The sequence below is a fragment of the Vombatus ursinus genome, unplaced genomic scaffold, assembly GCF_900497805.2.
Source record: "Vombatus ursinus unplaced genomic scaffold, bare-nosed wombat genome assembly UNPS02014820.1, whole genome shotgun sequence".
In the NCBI taxonomy this organism is placed as follows: domain Eukaryota; kingdom Metazoa; phylum Chordata; class Mammalia; order Diprotodontia; family Vombatidae; genus Vombatus; species Vombatus ursinus.
This window is the reverse complement of record NW_020954598.1, coordinates 14,945,490-14,964,846: the sequence shown is the minus strand read 5'-3', so window position 1 is coordinate 14,964,846 and position 19,357 is coordinate 14,945,490. Positions and strand designations below refer to the sequence as shown.

The window sequence follows — 19,357 nt, the reverse complement described above, 5'->3', positions numbered from 1 at the left end:
TCCCCACTTAGTAATATGTTAACATCATACATATGATTAGAAGTTACTGACTTGTCCTAAATTATGATCCTAAGAGATTTTTGTTTAGAATTACTACAACATAAAAAGACTGAAATAAGGAAACGAGAGTTGTCATTCAAAGGAGTCCCTTTGTGAGGTGAGATACCCCTTCCTGCTCTGTCACCATTGCTCTTAAGCAACCACTCTTGATAACTGCCCTCAGAGGAAGTTCAAGGGTCACATTCTAATCCAGTGAAATTTCAAGACTTTTTTTTTTAAAAATTAGATTCAATTCAACAAAGGTTTACTCAGTACATAGTAATGGAAAGGTACTACATGAGGCAGGAAGGCGATAGAGACAAACAAGACATAGCCTCTGTTTTCTAGGAGCTTATACTCTAGTGGGCTCTTGGGATTAGAGAGAACCTAGATTTAGAGCTGCACTTTTATTTATTTATTTATTATTTATTTATTTTTATTTATCACAGCGCTACACTCCCAAATAATCCCCTTCCCTCTCCCACCAAAGAGCTGTCCCTCATAAGAAAAGCGGTTGTGTAATATAAACACAGCCTATTTCTGACAGCATCAGAAGCATTCCATAGCCATTGTCCATTGCTCCTTTATCAAGCGTAGGGACATGTCATTGGTGGTGGTGTTTTTAAATCAATCTTCCATTCTATTTCACCAATCTAGCCCCCTTCTCTATAGTGTAGGGCAAAATTATCGAAGGCTCATTTATCAAAGGGTACAGTGGATAGAGTACTGGGCCTAAAGTCAGGAAGTTCAAAGTCAGATTCTGATACTAGCTGAGTGACCCTGGAAAAGTCACCTAACCTCTCTCAGTCTTAGTTTCTTTATTTGTAAAATAAGGATAATAATACTCCCCAGAGCTGTTGTGAGGATCAAACAAGATAATAATTATAAAGCACTTAGCATAGGGCTTGGCACGTAGTAAGCGCTACACAAATGTTAGTTATTATTATTAAGCTGGAAAATAAATCTCCTTTAATACATATAGTACTGGAGGTAGCTGTAGTCATAAGAACTTTATATCTTGAGCCACAGTCCTTCATTTAGGCAAGTCACTTCACATCTCTTGGCCTCAGTTTCCTCCTCTGCAAAAACGAGAGGGGTTGCACTAGATGCCATCCAAGTTCCCCTTTCAGCTCTAGAGCTGTGAGCCTATTAGACCCCAAAGCCCCCTCCAACCCTAAGTCCTGAGATCCCTTAACTGTTGAAGAGGAATGCAGAAAGCTGTAAGATCAAATGAAATCAGATAAGGGAGAAATTATTTCCAGCTGGGGGAATTAGAGAAGATTTCATGGAGGCAAATCAAAAAAATCAACTTTGAAAACTGTGTGAGACATCAACAGGCCTCCGCCTGGAGGGAGGGGCAGTGGGTGCTCAAAGGCACTGAAGTGAACCTTACTTTCTCCCAGTTAACCAGTCCTAGGTACTTCAATGATCCTCAGTGTAACAACTACACTTAAACTCCACAAGGCTGCTGAGAGGAAAGTGCTTTACAAAACTTAAGTCTGACATAGCGCTATGAAAATTCTTTTTGTTGTGACTGGAGGATGGATGTCTGCGTCTTCTGAGTCTTCCCATCAACCCAGCTGCCTTCCTTCAGATACACAGTCAAGTCTGTCAATGCTCTTCCTGAAATTGATCACCCATGACCAAACATGATATTCTGAGGTGGTATGACCACAGTCATCTTCTTCGTTCTAGCCACGCTACTTTTAATTTTTATTGCAATCTAAGTTTGCATTAGCTTTTTTCTTTTTTGGCTGCCTCACACTGTTGAGGCATTCTGAGCTTATGACCTACGAAAAGCAGTCACAGGAACATCAAATAAGCAAGCCGCTGGTGTTTGCCCAACAGGACTTAGTCCCTAACACAATGACTTCCATGGGAGAGCCATTTGACAAACATCAGCTCCATTCAATTCAACTCAATTCAGTCAAAAATCTAATGTGACTTTGGAATACTCCACATGGGATCACACCACTCACAATCTGATTCATTACTCTGTCCTACATTCTATGCATTAAATTCTATGGTCATTTCCATAGCAAAACGTGTATTTCTTCCATAAAGGGACAACAGAGTAGAAACCTGGAGTCAGCTGTTAAGAGTTAACTTAACTTTACCTGTTAAAAGTGTTGGCAAAGGGCTCACTAGTATGGAGAACAAGCGTCAAAGTGACATCTTTGCTTCTCCTCATCTGAGCAGCATTTGAGTCATCTGCATTTGTTGGTAGGAGTGACCAATGCAGGTAATGGCTGCAGCTGTGTAAATGTCATTGGGTGAAATCTATTAAATGGCTTTTGTTACCCTGACTAGCAAATACTAAATGCGGAAAAATCGTAAGGAAAATAAAGCAAAGATACAAGAGTACATAGTGACTAGGTCTTGATTTGGGAGGGAGAGGCAGAAAGGGACAGCACAAGCATCAAACACCTAGAACTGTTAGGAACCTTAGAAATTACATAACCTCTGGATGACAGATGAAGCAACGGTGGGCATGCAGCCCCCTCATTTTCCAGATTCAATTCAATTTAATAAATGCCTATACAGTGTTTTACATATGCAGAGGCCTATGCTGGATGAAAGGACCACAAAGATAAACAATGACAGTCTCTCTCCTGGAGAAACTTCACAATTTAATAGCAGGGAGAAGACATACTCACTATTTCAGATAAACATTTACAGAAATAAATGTGATAGAGGGGAAAATGTCAATGAGGCAAAGGTAATCCCGGCAAAGTGCTCTAGCAATCAGAAGAGGGAGAGATGATTAGCTGGTGGAGAAATCAGGCAAATCTTCTTGAAGGAAGGAAAAGGTACCTAAGCTGGCTTTGAATTATTTAAAGAACAGAGATGAGGATGAAGTTTATCTTAGGCAAAGATGGCCTATGTGACTATCGGGAGGTAGGAGATTGTCAGAATCTGGGAACATTTAGAAGTCTAATTTGCACAGTACTATGAAATAATGTTAGACAAGAAGGCCAGAGGTGGATTTTATAGGGAGCCTTATATAATAACTAATAATGAATAGCAATAAAATGCTGAATCTGATTACTGGTCAGCAGAAACCAAAGGAAACAAAACCATTTCCAGACAACAGGAAAGGAGTTTCCCCAGTGCACACAAGGAAACCATGGCCCAGCTGAGATCAGTAATTTACCCAAGGTCACAGAACAAGTGAGAAGGCCAGCTGGCATTAAAAAACCCAAGCAAATTGTCCCTACAAAATAATGGGAGACTCCTTTACTTATTTTCTTCTCTCTTTATTTTTAATTCACTGCTTGAAAACTGCAGTGAATGATAAAAACCAAAGCAATGATTTCTTTGCTTCCCATTCTATATGTAAATAAACAGTAAATTAAATAAATGAACAGTTGCAGATATCACTGGAATGTCATAGGGGGTTGAGAATTGACTAAAATTCTGGAAATTGCCATTCAGAGGGCAAAATGTTTCTCTCAGCACTGAGAGTGATTTGGACCATGGCAATCTTTGACCTCAGTCACACTCAGAAGTTCAGAAGAGAAAAAAGGACACATGCAATCTTCTGAGAAGACACATTAAAAAGAAGGATCAGGGAGACAGGATGCTTAGCCCATCCAACTATTCAATGATCTGTAAAGCATCAGTAGCACAAGTGTGATAACCAACAGACAGAAATAGGAGAAACTGAAAGGAGAAAGAGAAACAGAGAGCTATGAAAGAGAAGGAAAAGATCCAGGTGGGCCTGAGGACTCAGGCTTAGCTTCTCATTTTTACTTCTTCAAGTAAGTTTAAAAAAAATCTGCTCTTTCCCAGGTTCCACCCCCACCTGCCAACTGTCCAGTAACAGATACTATATTATAACCTTGCTTTTTTTTTTTTTTTTACTGAAATGTTTCTGGTATACTTAACTTGCCACAAATACAGAGAGGCTTGGGGTAAGCTACCAAAAAACTTAAGTTAGGGTAAAGTGTCAAACCTCTATTTCATTATTAGCAATTTTCCTACTGGGGGCTCTGAGCTATTTTGACTATACTCATAAATTTTGTCTAAATTAACTCCATTAAAGAGCAAAGGAAGGGACCCCTAACATGCTGCACACAAACTAAAAGCAAGATGATTGTTGTAATCAAATCTCTCTCTCTCTCTCTCTCTCTCTCTCTCTCTCTCTCTCTCTCTCTCTCTCTCTCTCTCTCTCTCTCTCCCTCTCCCTTCCTCCCTTCCTCCCTTCCACCCTACCCTCCCTCTCAGATTGGGAATAGAATAGAATGAATCAAGGCTTCAGTAGGATTCAACTCTACCACTTCCAGAACAGAAGGAGCAGAAAAATTGAGTGGTGGGATGCATTCCAGTACCTCTGCCAGTATTACAGAGGGAAAGATTACCCCTGGAAAGACTAAAACTTTGTATCAAAAGGAATAAATTAACCTACAATTAAAATAGTTCTCAAGATAAAGATTTGAATCTTCATATATATGTATATGTATATGTACACACACACACACACACACACACACACACACACACACACACAAACCTGTGATGTAACTAGTCCCAAAAGCAAGTAAGTAAATATTTATTTGCCTTACAACTGAGGTGGGGGATCACAAGCACTGGATTTAATTTAAAACAACTTGGGAGAAGTTCTTTAAGTGTCCTGGACACACCTACTTTGTCCACTAGTGCCTCACTCTCCCCATAAACTTTTAAAATAGACTCAAATCATAAATACAAGTGTATTCATATCTGAAACAGATTTCTCATACTCATAATGAGAAAGCCTGACACTGCTAAAGGAAGGTAAGCTAACAATAATAATTATTATCATTGTTGTTGTTATAATAATAACAACGATGATAACAAATATTTGTAAAGCACTTACTATGTGCCAGGTACTATGCTAAGTGCTTGGATTCTCACAACAACCTAGGAGGTAGGTTTATTTATTACCCCCATTTTACAGATGAAGAAATTAAGGGTGAAAAAGGTTAAGTGGCTTGCCCAAGGTCAAATGACTAGAAAGTATCTGAGGCTGGATTTGAATGCATATCTTCCTGACTCTCAGCCCAGGGCTCCATCCTTGGTACCACCTACCTGCCCCTAGGTTACTTTTGCTCTGATCCTATAATCCTTCACAGATCCTTTCTTTTGTCAGTGTACTACTCACAAGCAGTGCACACAGCTTCTGGGAAAAGCTAACAGTTCTCTGGCTGGAACAAGCATATATGGTGCTGGTGGCGGCGGCAGTGTCATTTCGGTCTGACTCTCCAAGATCCTATTTGGGGTTTTCTTGGCAAAGATACTGGAGTGGTTTGCCATTTCCTTCTCCAGCTCATTTTACAGATAAGGAATCGAGGCAAACAGGGTTAGGTGACTTGTCCAGGGTCACACAGCTAGTAAGTATCTGAGGCTGAATTTGCACTCAAAATAAGTATATGAATGCAAACAGTGAAATAAAGGTAGAAAAGTCAGTTGGAACCAAATGATGAAGGGCCTTAAACATGAGGTCAGGCAGTTCATATCTTATCCAAAAGGAAATATCCTACAAATTTTTAAGGGGCTGGAGTACGGGAAGGAAAAACACTGACATAATCATTCCTGTAGATTATGAAGGAATTGGGGCAGTCATACATACCTGCTGTGAGGGTCCTAGGTAGTCATCCCTTGGGTTAAGGTCATAAATGTCTTATTCTGCTTATTCTAAATGAAGTGATTTTGATGTCTAATTAATTTCTCATTGATTACAGAAAAGTTTCATAATCTCAAACCCCTTGACTAAATGCCTTTTACAGTGTGATTAGCCTCAGTTAGGGGTGAAAGTGGCATGAAGTCCATACCAGACAGTCATCTGTTTACACAATTATCTATGCCATTATTTCCCAAAAACATGGCAGGAAACCAAAGTATTCTAAAGGAGACTAGAATTACAGGCTGTTCCTCTCACATCTGGCATTTAAGAGCAACCAATAGAACCAGACTTCCCTTTTGTCTATTCATCATAATCTGCCCTGATATGGGATGCTTGTGAATATTTTTATTCTTCTTCGTTTCGTTTTTCCTTTTTCCTCTTTACTGATGAATGAACTTGAGTGATTTCCAAGGGCAAAAGAAATTGAGTCATCATGCTTAAGAAGGAGTACAGAACATAACACCGGAGTCAGGTGTTATGAAGCTAGTTTTCATCCTGATTCTTCTAGCAATTTCCTGCGCAATGCAGGATGTTATTTAATTTCCTATGACTGACTAGAAACCTGAGATTAAAATGCTGACTTTCCTCTCGAGGACACTGGAATATATCAACCAGTAATGAATCTAGAATGGTGCCTTCCTGGTACATTAGGAGATCAATAAAGACACGTGGAAACAATAGGTGAATAGATAAATGAATAAATGATAAATCTATCAGGGTTTATTTATGACTTCTGTGTTCTAGATCCTGCGTTCTGAGTAACAGCAATCTTGTCTGGGTCCCCCCAGGGCCCAGGTACAGGAACAACAGAGAGATCTCCAAAGGGAGAGAATGAAAGAACTGCTGCTTTGCAGTCTTAGCAGCGATAACCATGCAGAGCGGGGAATCATCTCAGCACGAAGAGATAAGACCAAAGGTTTTCTGCCTGAATACGCTCGTCCTCCCTCTCCTAGCATAAGAATTATATATTTCAATCTCCCTCCCAGACTAAAAGCCAGCAATACAGATTCTGCCACCTCTCACGCAGGCTTCACTTCAACAAAATCTAGGATAACAACCCCTTAGCTTTATCTATGCAGCAAGCCCAGAATGAGGGATTCATTTTTCTGAAGATTACGAGATAGCACAGAAAGAAGGACCAAACTGGACAATCATAGACCTTGATTTGAATCCAGCTTGCAACACTGAATAGCAGGTAGATCTCAGGGCTCTCTGCTCCCTCATTTACACATCCAGTTGAGTGGAGACTATAGAACTAACCCTCCCCACCATGGTACCTTTTCTCATACGGCCTACTGGAGGTTCAAATTTGACAGTTAATGTAATTCATTTTATATTCAGTTCATAGGATTAATGATTTATAGCTGATAAGGACCCCAAAAGCCATCTATCTTGTGCAAACCCAAAAAGCTGAGGCTAAGATAGGTCATGAAACCTGCCCAAGGTTGAAGAGATAGATAGTAAGCATCAGAATCAGCACTGGAACTCAGGCCCCCTGACATCAGAGCTAGTATTCTTTCCACTATACCAAACCACTGCTCTATTAAAAAAAAAAGTCAATTGTTATTATTTTTTCAAACCTCAGGTGATTTCATCAATGTAAAGGGCTCCTGGTGAGGAATGTCTGGTCTTCTACCAAAGTAGATAAGCAATTTCTTTACACCTAAAATTCTCAGAAAGTCGCCTGAGGCACTTAGAGGTTAAGTGACTTGACCAGGGTCATAAGGCCAGTATGTAGCAGAGATAAGAAGTAAACCCATTTTTCTGGATTCCATGGTTAACTCTAACTACTACACCATGCTTGCTGCCCCTTTATCTTCATTTTTTTTGCTAATACTAATATTATTATCAACTAAAAATAAAATATAAATCCCTATATGTTCCATTTAAGGACTAAGAGAGGATGAATTCCAGTGCAGGAATAGAAGCTGTTTCTACTGCTTGTCTTAGGAGCATCTGATAGAAATATATGACTGAGATATTCAACAGCCATTTCACTGTATTCTATACTAAGCCAGTTACCTTATTATTCTCAGAATAATTCTCTCCAGATAAAGGAAGCTGTTCATTAAATAAAATAAACAGGATTTTTTTTTTCCTCAGTGATTTATAGGTAAAAGGTTTTGGACTTTTTTTTCCTTTCTGAATAAAAACTGCTACAAAGCAGGCCATAAACTGCATTGGTTCAGTGACTTTCTTCACTACCAATTCCCAATTATCAATGAAATCACAGGTCTGGTCCAAAAAAGTTGGTATGCTTTGAAACTTTAAGCACTATATAACTTGTCAGTTATTATTATTGCTGCGAATTACCTTTCCATTAACCTTGGTGTCCCTCAAGTACTTATCTATAAAAAGGTGGTAACTCAAAACCAAACAAACAAAACAAAAAAAAATACTGAAGACCATCTCTGGGAATGTTGGGCCCATTAGGTGCCCTAGGTGTCCATGATCTCCTTAGTTAACTTGAAACTCAAGATTAAAGAATTTCTTTCAAGGTTTACATAGCTGAATTTTGCAATCCAAGAACCCCTGGGCATTTGTGGTAGGCTAGAAGAAAACTGGCAAAGTCTCACGGCTTTGGCATTTACTATCACCAAATGGCTTTCCTGTGTCTTAATTCCATATATTGGATTCCAGTTGCCTTTTTAATCATAAAAACCAGAGTTTTAATGTAATACTATATAATCTAAAAAAGTACCAAGTGAATAAAAAAAAGTTCCTCAAATGAGAGTTTTTAGCCTTAATAAGAATGATTTATCAACCTCCCACACAATTCTTTTATCATTTACCTCTCAGTATCTAAAGAGGTTCATCCTTGCTCCATTTATCATTTTCTCTTTCCACCTAGCTTTTAATCTCTCCTGATCCACCAGCTCTTTCTTTATTGCTTACAAACATGCCCATATGTCCCCCAATCTATTAAAAAAAAAAAGCAACACCTTCATTTGATCTTTCATCTCTTCAAGCTAAAGTCTTCTCTCTTCCTAAGACCACTAACCTTCCTTTCACATTAAAACTCAGAAAAGATATCACTATTCATCATGATCACATCTCAACTCCTGGCAAACTGGCTTACAACCTCATAACTCAAGTGAAACTGCTTTTTCCAAGATTACCAATGACCTCTTAATTGCCAAATCCAGCAGTCCCGATCCTTCCTGATCTCTCTATAGCATTTGGTATTAGTGACCATCCCCTCCTCCAAGATCACATCTTCCCTCCCTGGATTTCTGTGAAATTGTTCTCTCCTGCTTCTCCTCCTTCCTGTCTTGTCACTCAGTCCTCAAGGCTCTGTCTGTCTCGGGCCCTCTTTTCTTCAGTATCTCTTAATAATCTCATTAGCAGTGTGTGTTCAACTATCATCTCAATGCAAAGCACTCCCAGGCCTTGTCTGTCTCCTGAAATCTAACCCCTACACCACTGTCTATTGGATATCTCTGATTACATGCCTTGTAGAGAACTCAAACTCAACCTGTCCAAAACGAAAGTAATTATCTTCTCACACTCACACACACACACACACACACACACACACACACACACAGAGAAAGACTGACAGAGACGGAGACAGAGAGAGAAGAGAAAAAGAGAGTGAGAGTTCCTCTCTTCCTAACTTCCTTATTTCTGCTGAGGTCCCCACCATCCCTCCAGTCACCCTGGTTGACCGCCTGAAAGTCATCCTCATCTCCTCCCTTCTCCTGATCCCTCACAGCTAATCAGTTGCCACGTCTTCTTCCCCAATATCTCTTGCATCCACCTCTCCTATTCACATGGCCACCATCATAGTTCAGGCCCTCATCACCTCTTGCCTTGATTGCTAGAGCAGTCAACTAATTGGTCTCAAAGACTCAAATTTCTCCCAGATACAACCCATTCGCCATGTGGCCAACAACTGACCTTTGTAAAGCACTGGTCTGACTATGCCACTCTCTTACCCAAAACACTGTAGTGGCTCCCTGTTGCCACTAGGATAAAATATAAATGCCTCTGGCTGGCTATCCTTTCATTATCAGGATCTAAACTCACTGAACCTTACTCTCCTTCGTGAACTCTACATTCCAGCCCAATTACACTACTTGCTATTTCCTATTTATACCATTCTACCCCTGGTCTCTACGTCTTTACGGTACGAGTCCTCCATGCTTGGAATATACTTCATCCTCACCTCTGTCTTGAAGAATCCCTAACAGCCTTTAGGGCTCAGGTTGTATGTCACCTCTGACAAAAGGCACTGAAATACTTATGCTATACGTTGGCACCACCCTCCTCTCCCCAGCAGACACTTGGTACTTACTCTGTATATGTTCTATGTACATGTTGTTGTCCATCATCATGGATCCCCACCCCAACAGAAAATAAGCTATCTTAGGGCAGGTACTACTTATGTTTTATCTTTGTATCCCCAGTGCCTGGCACATCACATGCAGTTCATAAATGCTTATTAAATAAATGAATCAGGAAAAAATTATTTTGTCATAATGGCTTAATTCAGCAAGTGATTCAAATGCCAGAACTTCATTCTTCTTTGTTTAATGAAAATCATTTACATCCCCCCAATAAAGACACTGATCTAAGTTTTCTCATCCTTTACTTTAACAGAAAATGTGTTTCAAATGCATATGAGAAATCACTAGCATTTTCCAAGTACTAAGAAAGAGTTGTAAACTGACAATAGAGGCCAACACTAGATGAAAGAAATGTTATGGAAAGTCAAGCAGCATTCAAATCATAGAAGAAAATTCTAGGATTACAGACCTAATCAGTTCAGGACATTCTATAGAGCATAGTCCTACAAGGTATAAATCTTGTAGGTGATATATAAATGTAATTAACTATATTTCTACTGATACCATCACCACCACCACTAGCCAAAAGACCTTGTCTCAAGTCAGAATTTAAAATATTATGGAAGTTGTATAGCTCTGTACTTTATTTTAAGTAAATAAAACAGATGATACTCACTGACATAAACAAATAAGCTATATAATATGATACAGAGTAAAGTGAAAACCAAGAAAACAAATTATACAATAAACACAGCAATGTAAAGACAAACACCTTCAAAAGAGTTAAAAACACTGATCAATGTGATAACTGATCATGATTCCAGAAGACTGATAATGAAAGATGATACCTACCTCCTGAGTGAGAGGTGATGGACTCAAGACATAGAAGGAGATACATATTTTTGGATAGGGCCAAAATAATGGAATTAGGTTTTGCTGGAGTATGTATATTTTGTTACAAGGGTATTGATTTACCTTTTTTTTTCCAAAAAAAGTTTTTGGAGTGGGGAAGATGAGAGGGAGAGAAAACAAATGCTTAAGTAAAATATAAGTTAAAAATACATGTGTACACATACATATATATATATATATAAACATATCTATTATATCCTGATACTAGTTACTTTCCAAAGAAGCATTCTTTTAAAATAAGTTTAGTTCTATACATTTCATTCAACAAAATCTAACTTACTACCATAATATACCACTGAAACAGAAAAACGCAGTACTTACCTTTGTTTCACATTTCTTGTGGCAGGAATACTTGCACACTAGGAAAAAAACAAAATACAATTGCTGAGTTGCTTGGCTAGCAATGCTTAATTTATCCAACAAGTCCTCCCAATCCTTGAAAAAGTTCCTATTACAGGACAGTTAGGCACTTTGGAGGGCAGAGCTGGAACTTTCCCTGATAACTAGGGAGATTATTCATTTATGATGTAATCCAAAATTGCAAAAGAAAGTTGGTGGGCAGCAAGAATGAGTGCATACCAAGTTAAAATTTGATAGCAGTTACCAACTACTGGACAGAGTAAAGTTATGATGACTCAGGTGAAAGTTTGTTGGTTTTTTGTTTTTTTTTTTTCCTGGAGCCACGCTACAAAGCGATTGGTTTTCTTAAAGCACTCCTTACTTTGGAAGCCAAATCCAAGCATGCAAGGAAAAATTCGGTTGTCCTGGTGCAGTAACAAGCATTAGGATATGCTTAGGCATTTCAGGACACTCGCCTGAAGAGAAGAAATGTTTCAAAAAACCAGGAGAAAAGCAGTAACTCCATGCTCTCAGCTCCAATGAAAGTCTGCGTTTCGTTTACTTACTTCATCCATTTCCGGACAACATAAGAATCAACTGTCAAAATAAATACGCGTCTAAATTCCTACAGGCAAAACCTTCAACTTGGGTCAATTGTCTAAATTGAGCAGGTCATGTGTTGGCTTGAAGGTTCTAACAATGGCGATTTAAAGCTGGAAGCAATGCAGATTTCACAAGACTTCTCCCCAGGAGGATGCAGCTGTGCCATAATAAGGAACTAAAAGCATTCTCCCTCAGCCACAATAGGATCTCCATAATCACTCTCTGACCATAGTTACTTTTTTTTTCTCTATAGGAAACAACTGGGTATTCAAAGACTTCGAGACTGAAGGATGACAAAGAATTTCACCATCTCCTACACACACAAGATCAATCAATGTTGTAACTCAGGCAGGTCCTTCATGTTTTCCTTGTATCCTGAATTTTAAATTGACTTTTCTAATTTCCTCCATACTTAGGACCTCATGTGCATTCTCATTTTAAATGGGATTACTCATGTTGTTGGTCATAGAATAACATCAACCAGGAAAAATATTTATTTTTCATCTAGTTGAGTGCACACCCCAGAAGTAACTTTGTTAAATGGTTAGCCGATCAAAAGAATCTTGCTGTGGAAATGGTGGGGTGTGTGTGGGGTGGCAGGAGGGGTTCTCTGTCCTACACAGATCACAAATCTATATGGTTTAGAACCTATTTTGAGTAAGAACTATACCTGATCTATATAAAAGGAAGGTAAAAATCTACAATGACTTATTTATCCATTTGGTCAATGATATTCATTGTGTATGAGTGAACTCCGGAATTCTTCCTGCACCCCTAGGGCACTCTGATGCATGTGCTGAAGCATAAAGACTAGCCAACCATAAAATTATTTTAGCTTCTATTATGCCTGATCCTGAAATCTGCCATAGAACTATAAGAGCTGCCATTAGGCAGGAAATCAATCTACCCTGGCAATAGTGTACATGGGTAGTATGTAGCCCTAAAAGAGAAGTTTATTTATTTAAATGTGATCCCCCCAAGAGTCAACTATGCACAAGAAAAGTCCCAAAAATAAGCCATGTGCCAAAAGTCTGGGAACACAGAGATAAGTCTATCTGTTTTACTTGAGTGAACATAAGGCTCTTAAAACCTAAAGCATGAAATCATACTTCATTCAGTAAGGACTTTAGAACTACCTCACAGGCTGACCTCAAGGTAACAAATCATTCTGATTATAAGATACAAATGCACCAACTTTGAACCCCCAAAGGCTCCAACTCAGAGGAATGCATACAGGATCCAGTTGTACCAGCACCACTTAGACAAAAGTCCTGAGGAGCAAGACAATTTGCTAGGAAAGGTTTTTAGACAGAGTCTAATGGCAGATGGAACCTCTCCATTCAAGGTTTCCCATATATTATTCCAAATGTCATATGTAAACTCCAAGAGCATGAACTATAAAAGTTAATTTATTTTTTACTCTGTTTCCCAAACACCTACTTTAATCAATACTTGAAAATGAACTATGTCTGAAACCACAAGGTCTCTCTCAAAGTTTTCTCATAGTAGTGAATTAGCTTTAAAGCATGAGTTCTTAACATTTGTGTGAGTCATGGACCCCTTTGGCAGTCTGGTGAAACCTGTGCAGTCCCTAGAATAATGTTTTTAAATGCATAAAATACATGATGTTATAAAGGAAACCAATTATATTGAAGTAGTTATCTAACTGAATTGCAAATATTCAACATTATAAAAAAACAAACAATTTTGAAAGGCAGAAGAATTCTGATCAATGTAAATAATCAACTGTGATTCCAGAGGAGTTGTGCAGAAGAATGCTAGCTGTCTCCTAACTAAATGGGCAGAATGAGACACATTTTTGCACATAGCCCATATGGGAATTTGCTTGCTTGACTATGCCTATTTATTATAAGAGGTTCCCCCCCAGCCCAGAGTATAGGATGGAGTTGAAAAGGAAAAAAAAAAAAAAAAAAAGCTCTATAATTGAAAAAAAATCATTTAAAAATACCTGGTATTTTGATGAAAAAAAAGTTATCAAAATATATTTTTCTAAAACTTCACAAACTCCCAGGTTAAGAACTTCTGGTTTATGGTATTAAAATATAATGAAATTAATTTTAAAAATCATCCTAGGGATGAGATCAGAGTGTGTTCAGGTAATGGGGTCAAAACAAGGTTCCCTTTGTCCTCTAAAATAGAAAGCCTTTTCTGCTTAATTCTCTGATGAAAATCAACATGTATAATATTAACCTAACTAGTACTGGATGCAACACTGACTACATCCAGTAATGCTGCTACTGCTGCCATTTTAATGCATTTCAATGACATGTTTATACCTAGAAAACAAAAGGACTATTTAGAGAAGAAAATCACAATTTCCGTAGTACTTTCTGTTAGGAAAATGTCTTACATTTGCTTATTTTTATGCACTAAGAATTCTGTGCATCTTGAACTAAAGATTAGAGTAAGATGCTCTGCACTCCTCCCCTTCCCTCAAACTCATTAACCCCACATCTATCACCATCATTTCTCCATTAAGTCCCAAGGGTGCACTCGTCTGCTGTATTTCTCCATATCCTTTCAACACCAGACTTCCGAAGAGAATCTGCACTCACTGTCTCCTCTTCTCTCATCACCTACTTACTGGTTAAATTCTTGCCGTCTGACTTCTACTACTACCCTTCTCTAGAAGCTGTTTCCTCAGAAGGTCAGTGACCTGCTAATCGCCAAATCCAAGAGCCTCTTCTCAATTCTTGTCCCTCTTGACCTCTATGCTGTATCCACCCCTGTGGCCACCCTTCCTCACTTCCATGACATGATACTTCCCTAGTTCTCTTTCTACTATCATCATAACTCCTCCTGACAGTTCCTGCTATTCCTTCTGCAGCTTTCATTGCTCATTCTTTCCCTCCTCTCATCCTTCACTATCAGCATTCATTCCCCAAATGCCAAGGACAGCAGCAGGCAGGTATAACAGGGAGTCAACTAGTAGTCCTCTGAATATAATCCGTGACCAAGGGTTGAAATGACATTCTTGCTGTTCCTTATACATGGCAACCCCTCCCCACACACACACACATTTTCATTCCTCTTGAGACTGTACTCCTGACTTTCTAAATTATCTCTCCCATTCTCCTGGGCAGTTGGTATGTTAATCATTCCCCTCCCCATTATTCCCCCCAATCCCACCCAAGCACCCTTTAATGTGTTACCTTCCCTCACTCGAATATAAAATCCTTGAAAGCCGGGGCTGTTTCTATTTGTATGGTATTTCCTACACTTAGCATAGCACATAGCAGGTGCTTAAGAAATGCTTATTGACTTGACTTTTCTTGACATACCTTTCAGCTGCCTGTCTTCCATGCCTACAATGCACTCCCATCTCTCTTCCCTGTCTCAGAATTCCTAGTTTTCTTCAAGATTTAGCTCCAGCATCACATGAGGTTTTTCCTGACACCTGACGCTGATAGTGCCTTCCCCTCAAAAAGTACCTTGCATCTAACTGCAGTACATACACACACACACACACACCTCCAAGACAGCTCTTTGAATACAAGAACTGTTCTCATTTCTGTCTTGGTATCTCTACCACCCAGCACAGTACTTGGCACATAATAGGCACTTAATAAAAGCTGTTTGACTGACAAAGCATGAGGCTGATATTCAAAGCCTTTTGGGGTTAGCAGGACCTGGCAGGGTTTGGGCCCTGATGGTAAAACCTCAGTGAAACCACTGTCACATCCACGCCAAGAAAAAGCCTCAGAAAAAGGGCTGAGTGGGGGAAGGGGAGTTCTACCTGTCATACCTCTCTAGTCATCCTAGCTTCATTGTCACCCACCTCTCCCCCCAAGGGGGGTGTCTGGGTGATATAATGGCATTGGCAGAATTACACTTCAAATATACATACAGGAGACAAGGTCCTTGAGCAAAAGGAAGCCAACAGAGACCAGCAAAGAACAGAGTACGGAGAGAGAAACCATAATAAGTAATGGAAAGCCTGAGACTGACACAGAGGACTATACAATAGTATTAACGGTGTCTAGCATTTATCTAACAGGGTAAGATTTTCAGGACACTACCTAAATTAGCTCCTCCAATCCTCACAGCCTTATGTGGCAGGTGCTATTACTATCCCCATTTTACAGGTGAGACAGACACAGATTAAGTGACTTGTCCAGGGCCACACAGCTAGGAAGCGTCTGAGGCTAGATTTGAATTCACATATTCTTGGCTCCAGGTTCAGTGTTCTATCCGCTTCACCACCTAGTTACCTCTAAGGTTACGGCATTACACAGCTAAGTGAATGAACCAGAATTCTAACTCAGGACTTCCAGACTCCCAAGTCCAACATCATAGCTACTGTGCTACTTGGCTTCGTGCAATACTGCTGGACATGGGGAAGGAGCTGTTTAGTTCATTCTCTTGTCTTAAGCACCCTTGTTGGTGTGCTGTTCCCCAAAACCGATACTAAGCTTTGTGGATGTTTACAGCAGAGGGACAAGTCGAGTCCTCTGGAAAGGCCTCATGGCTCTCCCACCAAGGCTCTCCTTTTTCTACTTCCTCCCTCAGAAATAGCTCCTCTACTCTCAGGACTTTACCCTAGGCTGCCAGATGCCACGTTTGTTTCAATCTCCAGACTAGCCCTCTCACCTAAGTACCAGTCTTATGTCTCCAACTAGCCCCTCAATATTTCTATTTTCACTTTTTTGCCCTCCCCTCCTGAAGTCCATACTTAACATACTCAAAACCCAGCTACTGATGGCACCATCGTTTGCTCTGACCAGAAACCTCAAGTCTATCTATGACTCATCTCTATCCTTTACCTCTCATAGCCAAATCACTCATCGGATCCTCCCATCCTCCCTTGAACCCTCCCGGCTTCCCCCATACGTCCCCCCATATTTCTCTCTTCTCTGAAGACATAAGAGAAGCCACAGTAGATATAAAGCTATATTAGCAAAGAAAGAATTAAGAGTATTTGGGATAAATATGAAGTCATGCACTATGTTACTGAGCACAATGTTTGTCTATAAAGTCTATTAATCATCTCTACAAAATGTATTAATAAGCTTGACTAGGGAAGGGTGGCGTAGAAGAGATGCTGATTCATATTTGTGTCTTCATCTATTGGAAGCAATTCACTCTAGGATTTCCTGAGGCACTGAGAAGTGGTCAAGATACCCAGCCCATGGTTACACAGCCTGTATGTGTCAGAGGCAACGTGTGAATCCACATCTTTCTGACTCCAAGGCCTACCCTCTAACCATTATACCATCCTCCCTCTTATGATTTAGTTATGGCCTTAAAAAAAATCAGGGAGTAGGGAATCAAACAGAAGGCTACAGGGCAAATTTAGAGATGTTCAGCTATTACCCATAGGATTTTTTATAATAATTGATGATTATTACACATCCAATGTTTTCTATTATATATTTAATATTCCAGTCCATCCAAAGGACCCCAGTAACTTATTAAACACGACATAGAGCCTATGAAGAAAGATACCCTCTTTTCAACCCTACAAATGTGGGAAGCTACAGGATGTAGTGGATACAGGGCTAGGCCTGGAATCAAGTAGACCTGAGTTCAAATCTTGCTTCAGACACTAGCTATGCAAGTCACTTACCCCTGTTTGCCTCAGTTTCCTCATCTGTAAAATGAGCTAGAGAAGGAAATGGCAAACCACTGCAGCATCTTTGCCAAGAAAACCCCAAATAGGGCCACAAAGAGCTGGACACAAGTGAAACAACTCAACAACAACAAACATGGGAAATCAAAACCTAACACTGAAAAAAGAGGGGAGAGACTCGTGATGAACAATTAAATACCCTAATTTAGCAGTGTGTGTTAAAGCCTGGACATTTTACTAACAAAGCAGGCACAGCTGCTTACTGACTGATTCTTTCTCAGGCCACAGATTCCATTTTTCTGCCTGTGGTTTTTCAATAACAGTTGTTATGGGTTTTCTGGGACTGACCCTGTTTGACACAGTCCAGTTGATTTCATCAATGTCACACTCATCCAGGCTGCTTGTAGTGCTTCCTCTTGGCAGCCGAGGGTCTGAACAACACACATCAGTTCCCTTGTCACGTTAGGCTATTTCCAAAATCATGTTTAGGAATTCTGATACCCACTCTAGGACTAACTAGACCTCACTGTCAGGCTCTGAAACATGGAAAATCTCCCTGTGTCAGGAGTGGGGAACCTGCGGCCTCTTGGCCACATGTGGCCCTCTAGGTCCTCAAGTGTGGCCCTTTGACTGAATCCAAACTTCACAGAACAAATCCCCTTAATAAAAGGATTTATTCTGTAAAACTTGGACTTAGTCAAAAGACCACACCCAAGGACCTAGAGGGCCACATGTGGCCAAGAGGCCACAGGTTCCTCACCCCAGCCTTATGTCATTTTAAATCACTACCTTGCAAAATATCTTTCTCAGAGCTCAGAGTACAGGCAATGGATCTGAAATACTTTTCAGACCAATGTATGTAATAGCCCACAAATGTTTACAGAAAAATAGTTGATCTTTTCTACTTCAAAAAGTATCTCTTTAAGAATAAAATCCTAAATTCTAGTTTCCAAAAAGACTTGTATAAAAGGTGACTAGACACCCTACATTAAAGCAGGAGATACCTGAATTTTCACCTCTCTACTTCTTAATGGACCTTTCCCCTCTTCCCTTTGCAAAAAATCCTTCACTAACATTTTCCCCCACAAAGAATTTACTTTTCCTTTTTTTTTTTAATTTTCCTCAACTCTCTGCCCCACTCCTAAAGTTCCCTCAGGTCCACAACTTAACAGGAGATCTCTTAATTAGGTGAGAAAAAAAAGTGCATGTTTAATTTCATCAATTTCTAGCAAATGTTGCATTTCCTTCCCTTGTAATATTAAAAAAAATTATTCTGAGGAATCCATAGGCTTTATCAGACTGCCAAAGGGTTCCATGATGCAAAAGAGGTTTAAGAATCCCACTGCAGTATACCTACTTCTTCCTTACTCAGAAAGAGTCAGATTTGCCAAAACTTCATATTTCTTCTATCTGTGCTTTCCAGGAGATTTCAGGGGGTTAGTTGCATCTACCCCCCCAAGTGGATCTCTTCACTTAAATCTTTCCATATCTTTCTTTGCTTCACCCTCTTTTCCCAGGTTTCACCACTGAAAAAAGGACAGGAAGGAAAAAAGGAGCAAGATGCACCATATAAGCCACCAGTATTTTGTATTATCCTGTCTAAAATCTAATAATTTTTGTTTACCTGTATGAATCATCTGTTAGTTAAAATATTATCACATTAAACTTCCTAAAAAATCCAATAACATGCAATGAGGAAAAGACTATTTTGGCAGGTAAAATGATCCTAAGGGTATATAATACAGAAGTCAACAATGACAAGATTAATGAATAAATCAACAAGCCTTTATGAAGAACCTCTGATGATATGAAACCTAAAAGAGAAACTTCCTTTACAAAGCACAGTTATAGAACAGAAATCATTTTTTCCCACTCCCATTTACTACTGATTGTCATTAGATGTCACTCAAATTTAAAGGC

The 19,357-nt window shown here is 39.4% G+C and overlaps 1 protein-coding gene across 4 annotated transcripts in view; it reads right to left on the bottom strand.

Moving 5' to 3' along the window:
- Window positions 1-19,357, bottom strand: part of TNS3 (tensin 3) — a 511,123-nt gene that overhangs the window by 283,828 nt on the left and 207,938 nt on the right. For all 4 annotated transcript variants that reach the window (XM_027836865.1, XM_027836867.1, XM_027836868.1 and 1 more), the window contains exon 3: window positions 11,227-11,264. In XM_027836865.1, coding sequence (XP_027692666.1) covers window positions 11,227-11,264 — 38 coding nt within the window. The remainder of the gene's footprint in view (window positions 1-11,226; window positions 11,265-19,357) is intronic.